This window comes from Papaver somniferum, chromosome 3 (assembly GCF_003573695.1).
Source record: "Papaver somniferum cultivar HN1 chromosome 3, ASM357369v1, whole genome shotgun sequence".
NCBI lineage: Eukaryota > Viridiplantae > Streptophyta > Magnoliopsida > Ranunculales > Papaveraceae > Papaver > Papaver somniferum.
In genome coordinates, this window is record NC_039360.1 from 140714098 (window position 1) to 140732103 (window position 18006).

Below are 18006 nucleotides of genomic sequence, written 5' to 3' on the forward strand. Positions count from 1 at the left end.
AATAGAACAAGTATTAAGAATTTTGTAACTACCCATAAATGTTTTTGTTTAAAAAAGGAATGACATTAAAAAATATTGAATGGATGTTTTCCTTATATATGGTGATGGTGATGGTGATGATATTTATGATTTCTAATTGGGTTTATATTAAAAATGATTTTATAATTATAAAAAAGAAAGGGTATATTTGATAGTTTAAGGGAAAAGTATGTCTATAAACAGAGCGGACAGATAAAAATGGACAGACCAAAGTAGAAATTAGGACAGATAAAAATGAACAGAGGGAGTAATATTTAAGTGAGATAGAATATGATGAAGTGAGATAAAATAGGATGAAGTGAGATAAAATAAGGTTAAAAAGTAGTAAAATAATCAGAGATTGTACTTGGCGCCAATCCAAGAGTCGCGGATGTCAATCCAAGTGTCGCTGGCGTTTTTTGCATGAACACGCGTCATTTCTTCCATCGTCAGCATTAGTAAGGACGGCGCGCGTCTTTACAATAACGCGTGCCTGATGTTCCGACTCGATGTTCAAATGAACGGATCTGTTCATTCAAATTCATTTGAACATCCATTTTCTGTGTTTGTTCGTTCCATAGTGGGAGCAAAATGAACGAACTCCAAGTTTGTTCATTGCATATGAATTGACCTAAGGACGGTTGGTTAAAATTACCGCTGTAAATTTCAGTGAATGATTTGCGGGGATTAGACGAACGTGTCGATCTTTATAAAAACCCTAGAAACAGAAATTATCCCCATTAGTACTATTTTCTTCTCCCCCTAATAAGTTCATCTTCTAATTTCTCTACTTCCTCCCTCCAATTCAAAAGGTTGGTTAACTCGTCTCCTATCTCTTATATACTCTGAAACCGCCAAATATATTAGATATGTATATTTTTAATTAGTCTCCTATCTTTTATATATACTCTGAAATGAAACCGCGAAAACCCTTACTATTGGTTAATTTGTAACAATTTCTTATGAATTTTATCTTTCCTTGATCAGGGTTGATGATTAGGGTTAGGGTTTTTGATGTACTGAATGTTGTTTTATTTTCTTTGTATAATTATTACAGTTTGGTAAGCATGACTGGTCGTTCAAGTCGAACTCTGTATGTTGGTAATCTCCCAGGAGATATCCGTGAGAGGGAAGTGGAGGATTTGTTTTACAAGGTATGATTTTATTAAGTGTTTTTCATGATTGATATATTTTAGAGACCATGGAATTCTTAGCCTTAAACAAATCACATGGGCAATTATAAGCCCTCAGATCACAGGTTACAGTAGATTGGGGTTGGTCTATATGTTTCTTGAGGCTTAAACTTTAAAGGTTACCGGCTCTTACAATTTTGAAGGAAGCAGATAGTTTCTTGAGGTTTAAAAGACCATGCAACGGTAGCACTGAACTTACTGACTGTTCCAGTTTTCAAGTTAGTAAATGATTTCTTTGAGGTTTAAAAGACCATGCAATGGTAGCACTGAACTTCAAACATAGGTTTCCGACGAGGGAGTAAGAAGGGTTATAGGTGGAATATGGTTTTAGTGAGCTTCCATGTGTTTGACATGCAATATCGGTCGGTTAGTGTTTGCTGATGTATTCCCACGTGACTCAAGAGTCATCATATGAAGCCATGTCCAGCCTCATGCGTAGGAATAAGATATCTGAAATTTTTATCCCTTTATTCATTTTCCGACTTTGGGATGCACCAAGTATGGTTAGGTTTTAGTGCGTCTGAAGTGTTTGCTCTTTGGTTTTTTACATATGTGCATGGTCTTTCAAGTGGATATATGCAATCTTTTGACAGGAGACGTGTAATGTCTTTTGTGGATGATATATTTTCACTTATTTACTTGTTTTTATGTTGCAGTATGGTCCCATCATCGATATTGATCTAAAGGTTCCACCAAGGCCCCCAGGTTATGCCTTTGTCGAGGTAAATACATATCTGTGTTTAAGGTGGTATAATATGTTTCTACATCATTAATTTCACAATACCTCATGGAATTGTTAGTATACAAAATTTCCTCTCTGGACACCATTACACTTCACTGACTTACAAGGATCAGGTGGATCCCATACCGTTATGTTAATAATGAAGCCACAGGGTAGGGGGTAGGCATATAAGTTAGCTATACATACCTATTTAGTAGTTAGATATTATAACGGGTGGTACGCACTGGGAAGCATCTTCATGGCATGAAGTATTATAGCAGTCGTACGCAAAACCTAGTATCAGCAACCGTATGCTAAGAATAAAGCTGGCTTTGATAGGAAGCTAACACTTATTGCGCCGATCCAGCACAAATAAATGGGTTCATTTATATGTTATATTTGGACTTCTAGTTTGTTAATGTGGTTTGTTGCACGAGATAATGACATGTTTTCTGTTTTATTTTTCACTTCTTGTGATTGTAGTTTGAAGACGCTCGCGATGCTGAGGATGCTATCCGTGGTCGGGATGGGTATAGCTTCGATGGGCATCGTCTGCGGGTTAGTTGTTTTTTTGTCATTGTTGTTAATGGTGTCATGTTGGTTTCTCCTTTCAAGGACTTGTTGGAGACCCAATATTGTCTTACTTACAAATTACAATCAATAATTATTCCCTCTGACTTTATAGGTGGAACTTGCACATGGCGGGCGAGGGCAGTCGTCATCAATAGATCGTCATAGCAGTTACAGTAGCGGTGGTGGTCGTGGTGGAGTATCCAGGCGCTCAGACTACCGTGGTCCGTATTCCTACTACATTGTTTCCCTATATTATATCTGTACGGCGTACAATTTTTCTGTGAAAATAAATTTATTGTTTCTTATGCAGTGTTGGTCACTGGATTACCTTCTTCTGCTTCATGGCAAGACCTAAAGGTATAACATAATTTTCAACTTTCTCCCCCTCTTTCACAATAATTATTGGGTGAAAATATTGATCATCCATCAATTTTCTTGTACAACTACTTATCCAGTTATTCTCATTTTTCTTTTTGTTGGACTAAAATTTGTTTGCATCAATTGGTAAGGATCACATGCGCCGAGCTGGGGATGTCTGTTTCTCGCAAGTGTATCGTGAAGGCAGTGGTAAGTCGATTCAACTTCTATGATTGTGAGTTTCTATCTTATTCTTTCACAGTGTTGGAGTGGCTATTGTGTGTTGGGGTTGGGCTTGGTAAAGATGTGGTAATTGAATTATTGTCCCTACTTTTGATGGTCTATACAAATATCCGTATCACATAATAATTATGTCCCTCTTTATCAATAAGCCCTTCAGGGGCCAATCAACAATTTAGGGACTTCCAAATATACCCCAATTTTGAACAATTTAAGGACTTCCGATTTCAGATCTGGAAAAAAAGATTTCTCTTCTCTTTTCTCCTCTATCGGCATCACCACCACCCTTCTGCTACTACCAACACCACCCACCGCCACCACCTCCGTCGCAAGATGGAGAGAAATCTTAAACCTAGAGAGAATCAATATCGTTTGACAGTGAGAGAATCAATATCGTTTTTTTTATTGTATTTGAAATTGAAGACCGGGGGAAATCAGTTAGGGTTAGAGAACCGATTGAGGGTTCTGAGAGAAGATTTGCTGCTGGTATTGCGATTGAGAGAGAAAATGAAGAATCAGAAGAAGAATTAGGGCTTTGCTCAATCAGCTGGAATATGAAATTGGAAGTGATGGCTGCTGGGTTAAGAACGGAGAATTAGCTGGTTCGATCTGATATGGAGGAGCAGTTTGTGGTGGTTGAGAAGAACACAGATCGTGGATAAGGATTGCTGTTGATTTCAGAGAGACGATGGTGGCAATTCAGATGAAATTTGAAGATGGTCAAGGGTCTGAGATGATAATGGAATTGAACATGAGATGACATCCGTAAATTGATATGGAGACAAATCGAAGTATACTGAGACAGATCAAGACATCCGTAAATTGATTTGCTCTTTTGACATTGGTATGGAGACATTCGAAAGGAATACACTACCAGAAAACTTTTCAAAGTGTATCGGCCGTATATATGTTTGTGTTTTGGGAGGTTGTCTTCACTTGATTGGTAATCAGCAAAGGGGGTCATTGAGCGAGGTATGGATGAGGAAAGATTTTGGTTGGACAAAAATTTTCAATATTGATAAACAAGTAGGGGCCTTGTTATCTTTGCGTGTTTGAATCTGAAGCATTCCTTCAAAAATGGCGCTTTCTCTTATTTATCCATAAATGGTGGTTGATGGTTTTGTTGGTGGATCTGAAACTGCAGCTGGTGGAAAAATGCTACCAGCTGAAATGGATAAACATCCATTGTTGATCCAACTGAAATGGATAAACATCCATTGGTGATCCAATTGAAATGGATAAATTACTGTTGTTGATACAAAATTTTCTGAACCGATGGTGGCGGCCGCGACGGTGGTGGTGGTAGCTGTTATGAATTATTAATGGTGGTTGATGGTTTTGTTGGTGGATCTGAAACTGCAGCCGATGAAATGGTAGCATTTTTCCATCAGCATGGATAAACATCCATTGTTGATCCAACTAGAATGGATAAACTTCTACAGTTGATCCAACTGCAATGGATAAACTTTTAGTTTTATGCCACTTACTGTTGTTCCATCATCATGGATAAACATCTACTGTTGATCCAACTGAAATAGATTAACTACTGTTGTTGATACAAAAATATCTGAACTAATGGTGGCGGCGGGACGGCGGCGGACTAGTGGTGGTGGCGGCGACAAACTAGTGGTGGTGGAGGACTGTTGGTGGTGTAATAGTGGTGGTGGAATATTGGTGGTGGTGGTTGTTGAACGGTGGTGGTGGAATGGTGGTTGAATGTTGGTGGTGGTGGTGCTAGTGGTAGAGGAAGAAATTTGCTCCATTTTGAAATAAAGAAAAATATTACATGGGTGAGGGTATTAAGGTAATGTAATATTAAATGGATAAGATTATAAAAAAATAGGGACATATTTATTGTTGAATAAGGATATATTTGTTGGGTGTCAAAAGTAGGGACATATAATTAATATACCCGGTAAAGATTGTTGTTAACCTATTGGTTTATTGTCTGCTGCGGCCTGACTTTTTACTATACTGGTGGCATACGATTACTACATTGTCCAAAGTCTCAAGTGAGGATTGCTAACCAGTTTATTATTCCACTCTTGGCTCTTGCACAGTTGGTTAACATGCCTGTACTTTTATAAAACTAGGACGCCATACAAAATACCTGGACCTAATATTTTTTTCTTCCTCTAAGTATTGTCCTTATGTTCATTGTTTAGGTACTATCGGTGTTGTTGATTACACAAATTATGATGACATGAAATATGCGGTAAGTTGAATGACATGAAATTCTTTTTATGATTTTAGCCTGATTTCTTGTTTCAGATGAATGATTCTTGTGTTTCTTTTTAACAGATACGAAAGCTTGACGACTCCGAGTTTCGCAATGCATTTTCTCGGGCTTATGTGCGGGTATGGTCGACTCTGCTCTACTTTCATATGTCCGTGGATCCTTTTAGGTGACTCACTGATAGAGAAAGCTTTCAGTATGATTGCAATTATTTATCAAACATCTAGAAAATCATATATTGGAAATGAAACCTGGTATATGAATTGGTGAATACCATGCAGTGCGCTGCAGCTTGATAGTACATCTAATCTTTATGGTATTGAAAAATGATGCCCGAGTACTAGCAGGTCCGGAGAATACTTTTTTTTTTCCATTGATAAAACCATGGTTCTTAGCTTTCTGCTTTCTGTTTTCTTCTATAGGTGAAGGAGTATGACTCAAGGCGGAGTTTATCCCGGAGCAGGAGTCGGAGTTCATCTTTGAGAAGCAGAAGCCGCAGCCGCAGCTACAGTCGGAGCAAGAGCCGGAGGTTTTAGCAAATTTCTTTATCGAGTCTCAATAGTTGTTTCAGTGAAGAATTGTTCTCAGTACTTACAATTGTGGAACTGCTTTGCAGCAAGTCTCTAAGGACCAAATCTTCTCGCTATTCTGTGTCTAGATCTCGATCCAGATCTGTATCTTCAGATTCTCGTTCAGCCTCTGCGTCCAGGTATGCTTTTTGTTCTTGTGCTTGTTTCGTGAGATTGTCACTATACTTTGGTTCGTTCTTTCAAAAAGCATTTTGCGCGCTTTTTTTTTTTTTGCGCCGTAGGCCCCAAACGCATCAGAGCATGTGCTTATGATCTGGTCTAATATAAATAAACAAATAATTGGCCTTTGAAGCCCAGTAAACAGGCCCTAGCGTCTGTTCGACTGTTTTCTGAGTAAATAATACTAAAAAACCCAAACTATTTTATTAAACTCATCCAGCAGCGTTTCTTCTTCTCCTTTTGTTTGTATCATCTTTAATGGTTCCCTTTATCATGTTGGCAACTTAATTTCACATAGATTTTTTGGTTTTATGTCAGGAAGCTTCACATAGATTTATAAGTATTTATTTATTTATATTATTATCTATTTTGTGAAGCAGCTCTTCAATAATGTTTTTTCACAGCGCTTTACGCCTTCGCTTTTTTAAATCTTGCTTTAGTTGGTTTTTTGGTTGGGTTAATTCCTTAAATTCTCATTGTTCATTGTTAAAAGTTTGTCTCTGTATTCTATTTCTTCATATTTTCTGGACCCAGTATGATTTTACAATTGCCCTATCATCCTCCCTGTTATGATGTTTCCAATCTCATAGAGACTTTGTTGATGCACCATGAACTCATAGTTCTTTCGCACACATCATTTCATTTTTCTTTCTGGTAGTTCCCTTTTAAATGGATAAGAAAAGCATATCGAGCAAAAAGAAAAGAAAAAAAATAGGATAAGAGCGTAAAGTGATGTTATAGCATCCCATAAGGCGTTCATTTTTTTCTTTTTAGTTACAAGGGGAAGATCACTTACTATTTTGGATTTCTTGAACTCGTTGGAAAATCCACTTTACGAACAAATACAAAAAGGAAACTGTAAATTGTTTTACCAGAGTGAATCTTCTTTCTAACCGCGGGTTATTTGTTTATTTTTGGTTTTATCGTAGGTTTTCTATTGTCCTTGTTTTCTTTCAAATTTTTGCTGATCCGGCTTTGCATTGTTGAGATGAATATCCTTGTTTTGGAAACTCATTCTCCTCTTCTATATGCAACTTACCTGTGACTACTTTAAGGTTTTAGTTGGCTGGCTGGAGGACTGTGTAAAACAGATGGGGTTGTCTCATCACCCCATGTTGTTCGTCTTGGTCTTTTTGTTTCTTTTCAAAAAATTGTTTACTTCCTCAACGCGGTGAAAGTTTTGAAGGGAGGATGGAGATAATGAGAAAAAGCATTCTGGGTTATCCAGCTTGCATCTTGTGTTTATGATGAAGGTTGCCTTGTTTGTGTTTTTAGATATGGCTTTTGCAGAGATTTGGGGATTGCATGTTAGGAACTTTCTTGGATATATGGTGCAACTGTCTGCAACTCTCTTGGTTGTGGAGGTATGCATGCTTAATTTAGATGGGCACACTTTGCAAACCTAAATCAGATATTAACTCCTATATCTTATATACATAGTGTGCACCCATTGGAGCAAAAGTGGGACACTGGGATGGAGAAAAGCTTAAAGCTGGATTATAACTAATCATTGTTGGAACTTACCGGTTACACTAAGTGGTGGTGGAACTGAATCATGATTATTTCCTTATCCAACTTGATCATGCAAATAGCCGTTTTCTTGAAATATACTGTTATTTGAATTTGCTGGTCCATTTGAAAAAGTCAGTTGAACACTTATCAATCTTTCAATATCTTGAGCATATGTTATGGATGTTGTGTTCATTTCTCGTGTCATGCACCTTCTCAGTGGTCTCATTGCTGAAGTTCTTTGGCAGTGTCTGACCAAACCTTTAATTGATGTATTTGTTATGAGCTCTTCCATTAGAGCGACACCTAGGTCTATGAGGATTTTTTCTTCAGTTTTATTTAGTTTGGGGTGTGATACTTTGAGATGGAACAAGTGTCATTGTTTTGTAAATAGACTAAGTTGTTCCTGGATATTTTGCAGATCCCCATCAAGATCAAGATCTCCATTACCAGCTGTAAGTTTAGCCTAATTATCATTCATGTCTTGCCCTTATTCACTGTTTTCTTGTTTTAATTTGTTCATGTGAATTATCTCTCCGAAAAAGAGGAAAAGAATTTTAACTTGACATTCTGCTGCCTTCATCTTCAGAGACGCGTGAGAAGTTCGAAAAAACGAACTCCCAGCCGAAGCAGGAGCTTATCCCAGTCTCTTTCACCTGCGGTATGAGGCTGAACTCTTTTTAATTAATAATTTATGCTTTACACGTATCATATTTCGTGGATTTTTATATAAGTGGTTTGATTTGGTAGGTGAGATCTGATCGCAGCCGTTCTGTTGACTCCAGAGGCCGGTAGAGAGGATAAAATTTCCTATTGGTGATCAAATGTTCTGGTAGCAGTTAACCTTTAGAATAATATGTGCCCTAACGACCAACCCGATCAGCCCATCACTTGATTCTTCCCTGTTTCATTCATCATTTTTTTCTTCTGGGTTTTGATTTACGGGTGAAATCTTTATCGCAAATCGATCCGAGAGCCAGTAGTGACTCACTTATGAGGAGACTGTCCATGTTTTCCTGTGATTTATAAAATGATTGTTAGGTGCAGACATTTGAGCAACTTATATATATCTGTAATAGCAGTAGTACTTCGTATTCGGTTAAAATAATGTACTTAAAAAGTACTTTGTTGAACATAATAAGTTGAGCACACTTTATTCCGTTGTTGGTTCTGCCGTTGCTTAGGCCCTAGAATGTTGAACTAAAACACTAGTTAAATTCCAAACACCGTTAGATGTAAGTTACTTCGGATGACCCAGTTTATCCTTTTTTGCTCCTGACCTGATCAGGTCTTGTTTATTTTTTGGGCTGGGACAACAGGAACCGGTCACATGACCAACCAGCCACCAATCACACTGGCCATTTTCGGTTCAGGGGTCTAATACGACGGTTTAGGTATATAAACATAAAATGCAGCAGAATGCCTTATTTGTTTTCAACAATAATAATACTGCATGTATAATGAAGTACTTTGCCCTATTATCAACAAGGGTTTGTTAATTGTCTGATCTGTCTGTGCTCATCTTCGATGCACCGATTAATTTTTTTTCTCTGATGAGATTTTGTTTTCTCGGGCTGTGTTGACAACTTGGTCTGGTTAGATGATTATTTTGAAAGCGTGATGGTTACTATGAATGGTTGAAGTAGCCTGCAAGATTCAACCATAAAATAGGATTCGTATGCTAATTAAAGATAACCACGGTGGGTTTGCCCTTGAAAAAGTACTCAATATCTTGAAGGAGACAAGATAAGATATTGCATGTGCACAACTCCAGGACTCCAAGTGTCCTAAGTCAGGCAGATCTAAACTTCGAAGGCCCCCCACTGAAAAAAAAAAGCAAATGTCATTGTTACGTATGTGGCTATTCTCTTAGCAACATGGGAATAAAGTTAGGTTCCTTCCCTACCTGTGGTGTCCTAGTTTAGGACCTCAAGTTTTCAGCATTCCATGCTCACCACACAAAAATTACAAAGCTAACAGAAAATTCAAAATATTTTGTTTCAATCACCTACTGAAGTGTGTGGTTTAGTAAAATATGTCAGGTAAGGGCAAGTCCAGTGGACATGCTCAAATGAGCAGATTTGAGCCTCCACATGGATAGGCAAACTCAATTCTGGAAAGTAGGAAAATAAGTCGACCGTATCAGGTAAGGTGAGCATGTGCTGGTAAGGTGAGCATGTGCTGGAACGGACCGATTTTCATTTCATCTGCGTCCAATCTAATTCATTATGGATTTTAAATTTGGTATTCACATTTGATCCAATATCCAACATATTTATATTCAATGGATGCATGGATGGACCGAGTCGACGGACAATGACTACTTATAAAACCTTCGCATTCTATATATGTATATAAATATCAAGTGAGGCAACACCTAAGAAAACAAACACCTTAGGAATTCCTAAACTATCAATATACTTTCCAAGAGCTAAGTAAATGCCCTTAATCTAACGGGTATAGATGTTTAACCGGATTTTTAAGGCTGCATCCAGGTCCAATCTGCCATATATTGGATTTCAAAAATCTCATCCGCATCAAACATATTAGCGAATGTTCGGCCCAGCCATCTACCCGCAAAAATACGGTTGGTCCAAATAAAATCCGTCAATTACGGAACAAATGCTCACCCCTAATATCAGTTGAAGACGGGCGTCTCAATGTATAGAGATGACCGTCTCTAACTGATACGCAATGGTCGGATTGCAATGGTTAGAATTTTCCCTCTATAAATAACGCACCATTCAAACACTTAAAACGTACACCAAAATTCAATCTTCTCTTGAGTTTCTCCACTAAAAATCCTTCTACTTTTCATTCTGGTATTTTAGATTATTTTAATTGAAGTGTATCAAAAAGCTATTACACTTTTTGTGAAGCGAAACTTGAAGTTGTTGTTAATAAGATATGTGCTAATTTTAGGAAATTGAAGATAAAAGGGGAACAATGGTGCAATTACAAGTTAATCCAGAAAAATGTCCCGCTAAAAAGCAAAGAAGAGCTCAAACTTTAAAAGTTAACAACCAAAGTTACAAAAACAAAAGAAAAACGGTTCAAGAACTCGTTGAATGAAAGATACGCCAAGTGAAGTTAACTAGGAAGCCATAGATTATCCAAGATGTTTATTAAAGCCTTTATTTAAGTTTTTATTGTTTTAAAGTTTATATCTTAAAACGCAGTATTAGTGAATTAGAATTTTTTAGAACTTAAAAATTTTCCTTCCACTTTTAATTAATCGGTACTTATTAATTTCATTTAATTCATGCACGTGAATTAGCAACGACTATCTTTATAACGGTAATTTTTTGAAAATTACCGACGACTATATAATAACGGCTCTATTTCCTAGGGTCAAGAGAGGAATACTTGATTAGAGATATCCTCGATCAGAGCAAAGATGTAAGATCCAACACCTAGGTCATATCGCCCATCTATTCAGAATAATATGATCATTTCAATGTGCTGTCAAACCATGTCTCTGAGCTAAGTCGATAAAGCATATCTTTTAGTCGAAATAATAAAGTCTATAAAAGACAAAAACTAAACCAAATTTTGAATAAAATACAGTTTAAAGACTATATTTCAAATAAACTGGGGAAAAATATGTAGATGACAAAATAATAACTTCTACCAACAACCGATAGCTGTTTGATCATGGAGATTGGTGCGAAGAAAGAGATCAGGTCGAGTTATAGATAACAAGTTCCCAGCTCGAGTACGAATTGAAGATAATGAGTCAACAGGGAATGAGAACAAGACAACTAATATCCTGACACGTGCAAGACATGAGTTCTGGAGCAGGAAGCGAATAGAAAGCCAAAGATGTCACAGTCAAGACCTGAATATCGAGATAACATAGATCACAAGTCGAGCTATTAACTTACTAACGAAGTAAAAGTCTGAGTGGGTCATGACATCACCTCCTGGAATACACGAGCGGTCCCCATTAGAATATCTTTATCGTGATTCATACGCAATGTAATGTAAAAACTATTTGTAAAACCAAGAAGGCTCCCTTTGTAATCATAGACATAACATTCAGTCTAACTTGATCAATAAGAGTTATCTTTTATCTATTTCTCTCTCCTACTTCCTTTAGAACTCAACAATGATTAATGACCTAAAGATAACTCGATAATCACCAATTGGACCTAGAATCAAGTAATCTACAGATGAAGATCGATAATTAAATTAAGTCAGGAGATAGGTTCAGACCAATAACCACATCTCAATCTTGTGTAAGTACGTATATCCACACGTAGGGAAATATATATATCTTCATGAGGGATTACTTATGAAATCCATTATTTGCGAGAAAAGTAATTAGAATAAAAAAATATACACACATATATGACTATTTATAGCCAAACCCACTACGGTGGTAAATCATCATTTTTCCTAATTTATGGCACTTAGTCAAGATATAAATCTGTTTCATGTTAATACAAAATGGATTAATCTCATCGCTTAACAAAACCTGGCTTATCATGTTCCACATAATATCTGGTCAGCCACACATATCATTTAGTCACTCCTATTTTTTAATTATTTCTCGCATGGCTACATGACAAGACAATGGAGATAGCTAAAGCATGTGGAGATAATGTACAAGGTTCTAGACTTTTAATGCTTTTAAACTCTTTAAAAAACTTCAATTTACTAGATTTTTTTTGTCGAAATGGAACAAGTACCATTTTGGGGATATCAACCAAAAGGTAGATAATCTTAAAAAAAATAAATAACTGGATGCAATTTAGGCTCAACCTTATTCTCAGGAAAAACTCTCAATGCAATCATAGTTAATGAATAGTTCAACAGTCGCGCCAAATTCAGCTAGACTTTCACAGGAAAAAAAAATCAAGAGATAATTTTCTCAGAGAGATGGATAATATACTAAGTATTTCCAAACTCTTACAAGAAGAAAAAGAGTAAGACATAATATTGACTCTCTTAAGGATAAAAATGGTTATTGGCATCATTTTAGAGAAGAAATTGCTAGTATGCTGACAAATCATGTTGAAGAAATAAGTGCTTCCATAATATCTCCAGTTTGAAGAAAAGCTTTACAATCATTTGCCAACTTTAGTCACATAAGAGGATAATAGATTTATTCTTGCAACTCCAACTGATGAAGAAACACATCACACTCTCAAGAACATGGAAAACTGGTTTGCACTAGGTACATAAGGATTTCAAGTTGGGTTCTACAGAACACAATTGAATATAGTTGGAAGTGATGTTTGTGACATGGTCGAGAATTTTTTTACTTCTAAGCACATTCTTCGGGATATGAAGAAGACCTATATTTCATTGGTTCCTAAAAATAACAACCAACTTCTCCTTCTGAATTTAGGCTCATAAGACTTTGTAATACTTCTTACAAGATAATTTTTTAAATTATGATCAACAAAATGAAGCCTCTCATGGATAAATTTGGTCTCCCCTTATCAAGCTGCTTATATTTCTGGAAGATTGATGATGGTTTTTCAAATAGTGATTGTAGTTGTGGTAAAAACTGGGTTCTTTTCAGACTTGTGAAGAAAACAATTTTTCTAGATTTAAATTAAACACGCAAATAAATAAAATAGTTCAAACCTTTAGAGAAAAACACCAAGACTTGGATTCCACCATTGATCCATTATTTGATAAATTCTAATAATTAATATTCATGCAATTTTTCTTTTAGAGTGATTCTAGTATTATGCCTTTTGTAGATTTTTGAAGTAATAAATGTAAACACCAAGCATGAAACATCAAGAGTCTTAAACTAAGCATGCTCCATCAAAATGAATCACAATTATTCAATAAAAATCAATTTTCCAATAAAAATTCCATGCAAATAATCATGTAATAATATTGCAAATAAATAATAAAGTTAGAATTATACCATAAATAAGGACCAATGGCTTCCTCCGTCGCCTTGGCTAAGGGGTTTAGCTCCTCATCCCAAAAACACACTCACAAGATAAATTCATGGCTAAAATAGGTGTTTTCATTGATGTATAAGATGAAACAGGAAATTGTAACGCTGTGAAAGTGTTACAACGTCACCGTTACAAAGGGGTCACTGTTACAAAAGAGTATCGTAATTTAAGACTGTTGTAAACGATAACTGTCTACTGCTGTGAAACAACAACAGTGGTATTGAAAATAAGTCTGCTGAAGAACGACGGACTCTGCGAGTCTGTTCTTCGTGTTCTTCAGAAGCTTTAATGGCAGCAGCAGCAGCGCTGTCTCCTCTATAATTGCTTCACTTAGGCTCTCATCGACTCTAAACTCTCTCCTAAGGTTTTCCTTAGGGTTTCTAACCCTTCTATGACAAAAACCCAACTATATATAGCCTTCAGATTCCCTAGAAACTCGATCAAATTCGAGAATAAATCTCTTATTCTTCACGTGCAGTTTTAACAATAATTCCATCTGTCGATCTTTGTATGCGTCTGTTAGCTATTCTATTGCTCCAAAAATCTTCTCTGACTTGAACTCAACTGTTTTGAAGTATATCCCACGCAAGAATCTCTCCCAAATCTTTCAAACCAATTCAAAACCCTAAACAGGGACCGTGTGCACTGTCTTGACTTTGTGTGGATTTTATGACTTATCCAGCCCAATTAGATGGGTCTAATCGCTTCTAACAGGTCCCTTATGTCTTGTAGAGTCCGGGGGTACCAAATTTTCCCATTGAATCGCCTGCTAGGTCGCTCAAATCCTTGATCCAAAACTGTTGACGCTGCTGCCTTTTTCCCCGCCAAAATCCAGTTTTGAAACTTTGAAGATGACCTCCCCCTATCCAGTTCCGGTCTCCCTTTAGCAGATGTCTGGAAATGGGTCACCCCTTAGTAATTAGGTTACCCCTTATCCAAAATGAGAGTCCGTATAGTAATTTTCTCCCACGAGCGCAAAAACCATTTTTTAGCCAATTTCGCCGCAAAAGCTTTATTCTTCCAAAAACACCTACAAATACATAAAATAACCGAATAAGTACAATATCGAGTACTAACAATATATACAAATGAGCTATATTAGACACATAAATGCGTCTATCAAATACCCCCAAACTTATTATTTGCTAGTCCCGAGCAAATCAAAACTACAAAATAAAATCCTAACTCACTGTCGCAGGCATCGTCGATTGCATTTAGCGTATGCAATAATCCTTTAAACCCCTAGGTGGCCCTAGTGGCCGAGTTATAGTCTCGGGAGGGCTTACCAGAGATATACCCACAAAACCTGTACTCCAGACCTTAGCTATCTACGCAGAACCTTGGAAGGCACTAAAGAATCTCCTTGGTTGGCATACTTATTGACTACAGGAAGAAGTACCCTGATGCGAAATTCCAATTGCTGTACACTAGTTTGCACTCAAGCATACTAAAATTCATATAAAGTGACAGAGCTCTACTCAGATAGTTGCACTGTGGACATCATATTCGGAGTCAAAACTAATCACATGGATAGATCAAGAAGATGGATATAGAAAAACATGTATGGTTTTGATGTTTACTAAGTGAACGACGTTTCCCATATCTGTCTGAAGGCCTCCGCCAAAATGAACCTATCCTAATGGATTGAGATACTAGTCTGACTAATATCAACACACTGGCATATACAAGGGTACCAGTGGTCGATAACCTAACTCTAGGTCAACACAACTGGCATATACAAGGGTACCAGTGGTCGACTTTATTGAATTTATTCCTTTTGGTCAAATGGTCTGGTCTCAATTTCTTTCTTCTTTTTTTTTTGTTTTTTTTCATCTTTTTTTTTTGTTTTTTTTCATCTCTTTTTCTTTTTCAACTTTTTTTTTTTTCATTTTTTTCATGGTATCTCAATCACTCTAATTCACCCTAGCATTGGTAACAACTTGAATCGTGGGCCCCACCTATCACTTAGAGAAACATAGTTTAAAAACAAAATAAAATAAAAATAGAAGTGAAAAGGACTCAACGAGATATGGTGAAACTATCATGTTATTTCTAACATCTGAGCTTTGTGCTTTTATGAATAGACTCTTTAGATGTTTCCATCTAATCAGATTGGTTCCTCAAACTCCTACAATCAAAATGCTTCCATCCACTTAGATTAGTTAGTGCAATCCTCAATAGGCATAAATTTCTAGGCTCTGGAGTTTATTTATTGCAACTAAAAGCCAACAAAAAGTGTTTCTTCCCCACCCCCAAACTTAAATCTTACATTGTCCTCAATGTTCTAAGGATGAAAATAAAAGCATGAACAAGGAGAAACTATTACCACTGGAGGGAAAAGAAATAAGGAAGGATATTACCGTATCACATGAACGCGGGAGCCTCCCAGTAAATGCTAAATTTATAGTCATTAGCTAGACATCAAATACCTCAAAAAGAATTTTCACCTTCCAAAGTCGTATACCAATAGTCGAAATAATTGTGGGTCCATAAGACCAAATAGAACTGCCACAAATAGGAGACAAATGCTCAAGATCAGAAAAATGAGCAGATAGAGCACAACCTGATCTAAAGTTTCTCGCAAGACAACTGGATTTATCTGAGGTGCCCACTTGGGCTTCATATGAGTGTCTCGGCAAACAGATTCATCCGAAAAACGGGTCTCTAACATATGGATTTTCTCCTGGACATTATCAGGCGGATCAGGTTGTGGAGTCTGAATACACTCAAGCGATACCTCAGATGCACTAGGCTTGAGTCCCAAGTTAGGGACTTCTATTGGGGATAATTGACAATCTCTACCCCCAAACTTAGAATTTTGGGTGCCTCTACAATGACTAGTCACAATGTTCCTAATTTCTAGACCATCGGGTTCTTGAAAAAGGTCAATTGCTTTCTCTAAGTCATAATCAGGTGGTTCATCCTCAGCTTGCTTCATATCTTCTATGGTCCACTCTAAGGCTTCCTTATTTTCTTGAAGCACGGTCTCTGGACTACTTTCCTTATCACTATCCAAATCGGAGGCTATAATCACAGGGAAAGACTCGGGTGGGCCTAAAAATGTATAATTAGACTCAGCTTGCTTCATATCTTCTATGGTCCACTCTAAGGCTTCCTTATTTTCTTGAAGCACGGTCTCTGGACTACTTTCCTTATCACTATCCAAATCGGAGGCTATAATCACAGGGAAAGACTCGGGTGGGACTAAAAATGTATAATTAGACTCCAACTCAGGAGGCTCTTTTAAATAAGGTATTAAGATAGACTCAGAAGCTAGTAATGGTTCGAACCTATCTTTCCATATATCAATATCTAACATAGGAACAGAATCCAACAGAGCATTTACTTGTTCAATGTTACTATCATCGTCGAAATCCAAGCTAAAATGGGATAAACAACTCTCCAATGTATTTTCCGGTACGATGTTTGGTAATGACTCCTGAACTAAGGTTCCTATCATGTTCACCTCTTCAATACATGTGCTATCTATCTCAGAATGTAGCTTGTTTACATTAAAAATATTCAGCTCAATAGTCATATTAACAAAAGATAGATTCATAATACCATTTCGACAGTTTATGATCGCATTAGACGTAGCTAAGAATGGACGACCTAAAATCACAGGTATTTGGTTCTCTGGGTCGGGGACAGGTTGGGTATCTAGGACCACGAAATCCACTGGATAAATAAACTTGTCGACCTCAATAAGAACATCCTCGATCACACCACGAGGGATTTTAACGGACCTATAAGCTAACTGGAGTGTTATCTGGGTAGGTTTCATCTCACCAAGTCCTAGCTTAAGGTACACATGGTATGGCAGTAAGTTCACACTGGCTCCTAAGTCAAGCAACGCTTTCTCAACACGGTACTTACCTATTGTACAAGAAATGGTAGGGGACCCTGGGTCTTTATACTTAGGAGTAGTGGTATTCTGAATAATAGAACTCACATGACTAGCTATGAAGGCTTTCTTCTAGACACTGAGCTTACGCTTTCGCGTACACAAGTCCTTAAGGAACTTGGCATAAGAGGGAATCTTCCTAATTGCATCTAATAATGGAAGGTTGATATTAACCTGCTTAAAAACCTCCAATATATCATTAAAGTTGGACTCCCTCTTAGTCGGAACTAGCAGCTGTGGGAATGGGGCTCTGGGAACAAAGCCGGGCTCAACAGGACCCTCATTGGTCTCCTTGGAGACTCTATCAGTCTCCTCATTTTCTGGCTCAGCACGGTGAACTACAACATGTTCACTATCAGGCATGGCAACCTTGTTGTCAACTTTCTTTCCACTCCTAAGGGTTGTGACAGCATTCACATGATTGTACGATTTCTCTCCTTTTGGGTTGGGATCAGTACGACTAGGGAACCTTCCATCTTCTCTCTCACTTATGAACTTAGCTATTTGTACTACTTGAAGTTCTAATTTGGAAATACTCTGGGAATTATTCTTCAATTCTTGCCTAGTTTCTTGTTGAAAGCT

At 37.1% G+C, this 18006-nt stretch overlaps 1 protein-coding gene across 4 annotated transcripts; it reads left to right on the forward strand.

Moving 5' to 3' along the window:
• The first annotated feature begins 604 nt into the window (after positions 1-604).
• Positions 605-8755, forward strand: LOC113357539 (serine/arginine-rich-splicing factor SR34-like). Of its 4 annotated transcripts, XR_003363684.1 has the most exons (16): positions 605-830; positions 1076-1172; positions 1868-1933; positions 2416-2490; positions 2618-2726; positions 2816-2862; positions 3015-3072; positions 5268-5317; positions 5404-5460; positions 5761-5867; positions 5955-6047; positions 7363-7451; positions 7528-7626; positions 8018-8051; positions 8186-8257; positions 8347-8755. XR_003363684.1 is itself a non-coding variant. In XM_026600978.1 (14 exons), exons 2-14 carry the CDS (start codon positions 1086-1088, stop codon positions 8389-8391), a joined length of 900 nt encoding a protein of 299 aa, XP_026456763.1. In that variant the 5' UTR covers positions 607-830; positions 1076-1085; the 3' UTR covers positions 8392-8755. The 4 variants fall into 4 exon arrangements, 1 of the variants encoding a protein (XP_026456763.1); XR_003363685.1 differs by lacking the exon at positions 8347-8755 and having other exon boundaries at positions 7528-7730; XR_003363686.1 differs by lacking the exons at positions 7528-7626; positions 8347-8755.
• The last annotated feature ends 9251 nt before the right edge of the window (positions 8756-18006 follow it).

Bases quoted from the DNA above. Each gene is read 5' to 3' on its own strand.
- LOC113357539 (XM_026600978.1), top strand. From the start codon at position 1,086: ATGACTGGTCGTTCAAGTCGAACTCTGTATGTTGGTAATCTCCCAGGA. The intron at 3,073-5,267 runs GTAAGTCGATTC...TTCATTGTTTAG, and splicing joins AGTGTATCGTGAAGGCAGTG to GTACTATCGGTGTTGTTGAT. The intron at 6,048-8,017 runs GTATGCTTTTTG...GATATTTTGCAG, and splicing joins CGTTCAGCCTCTGCGTCCAG to ATCCCCATCAAGATCAAGAT.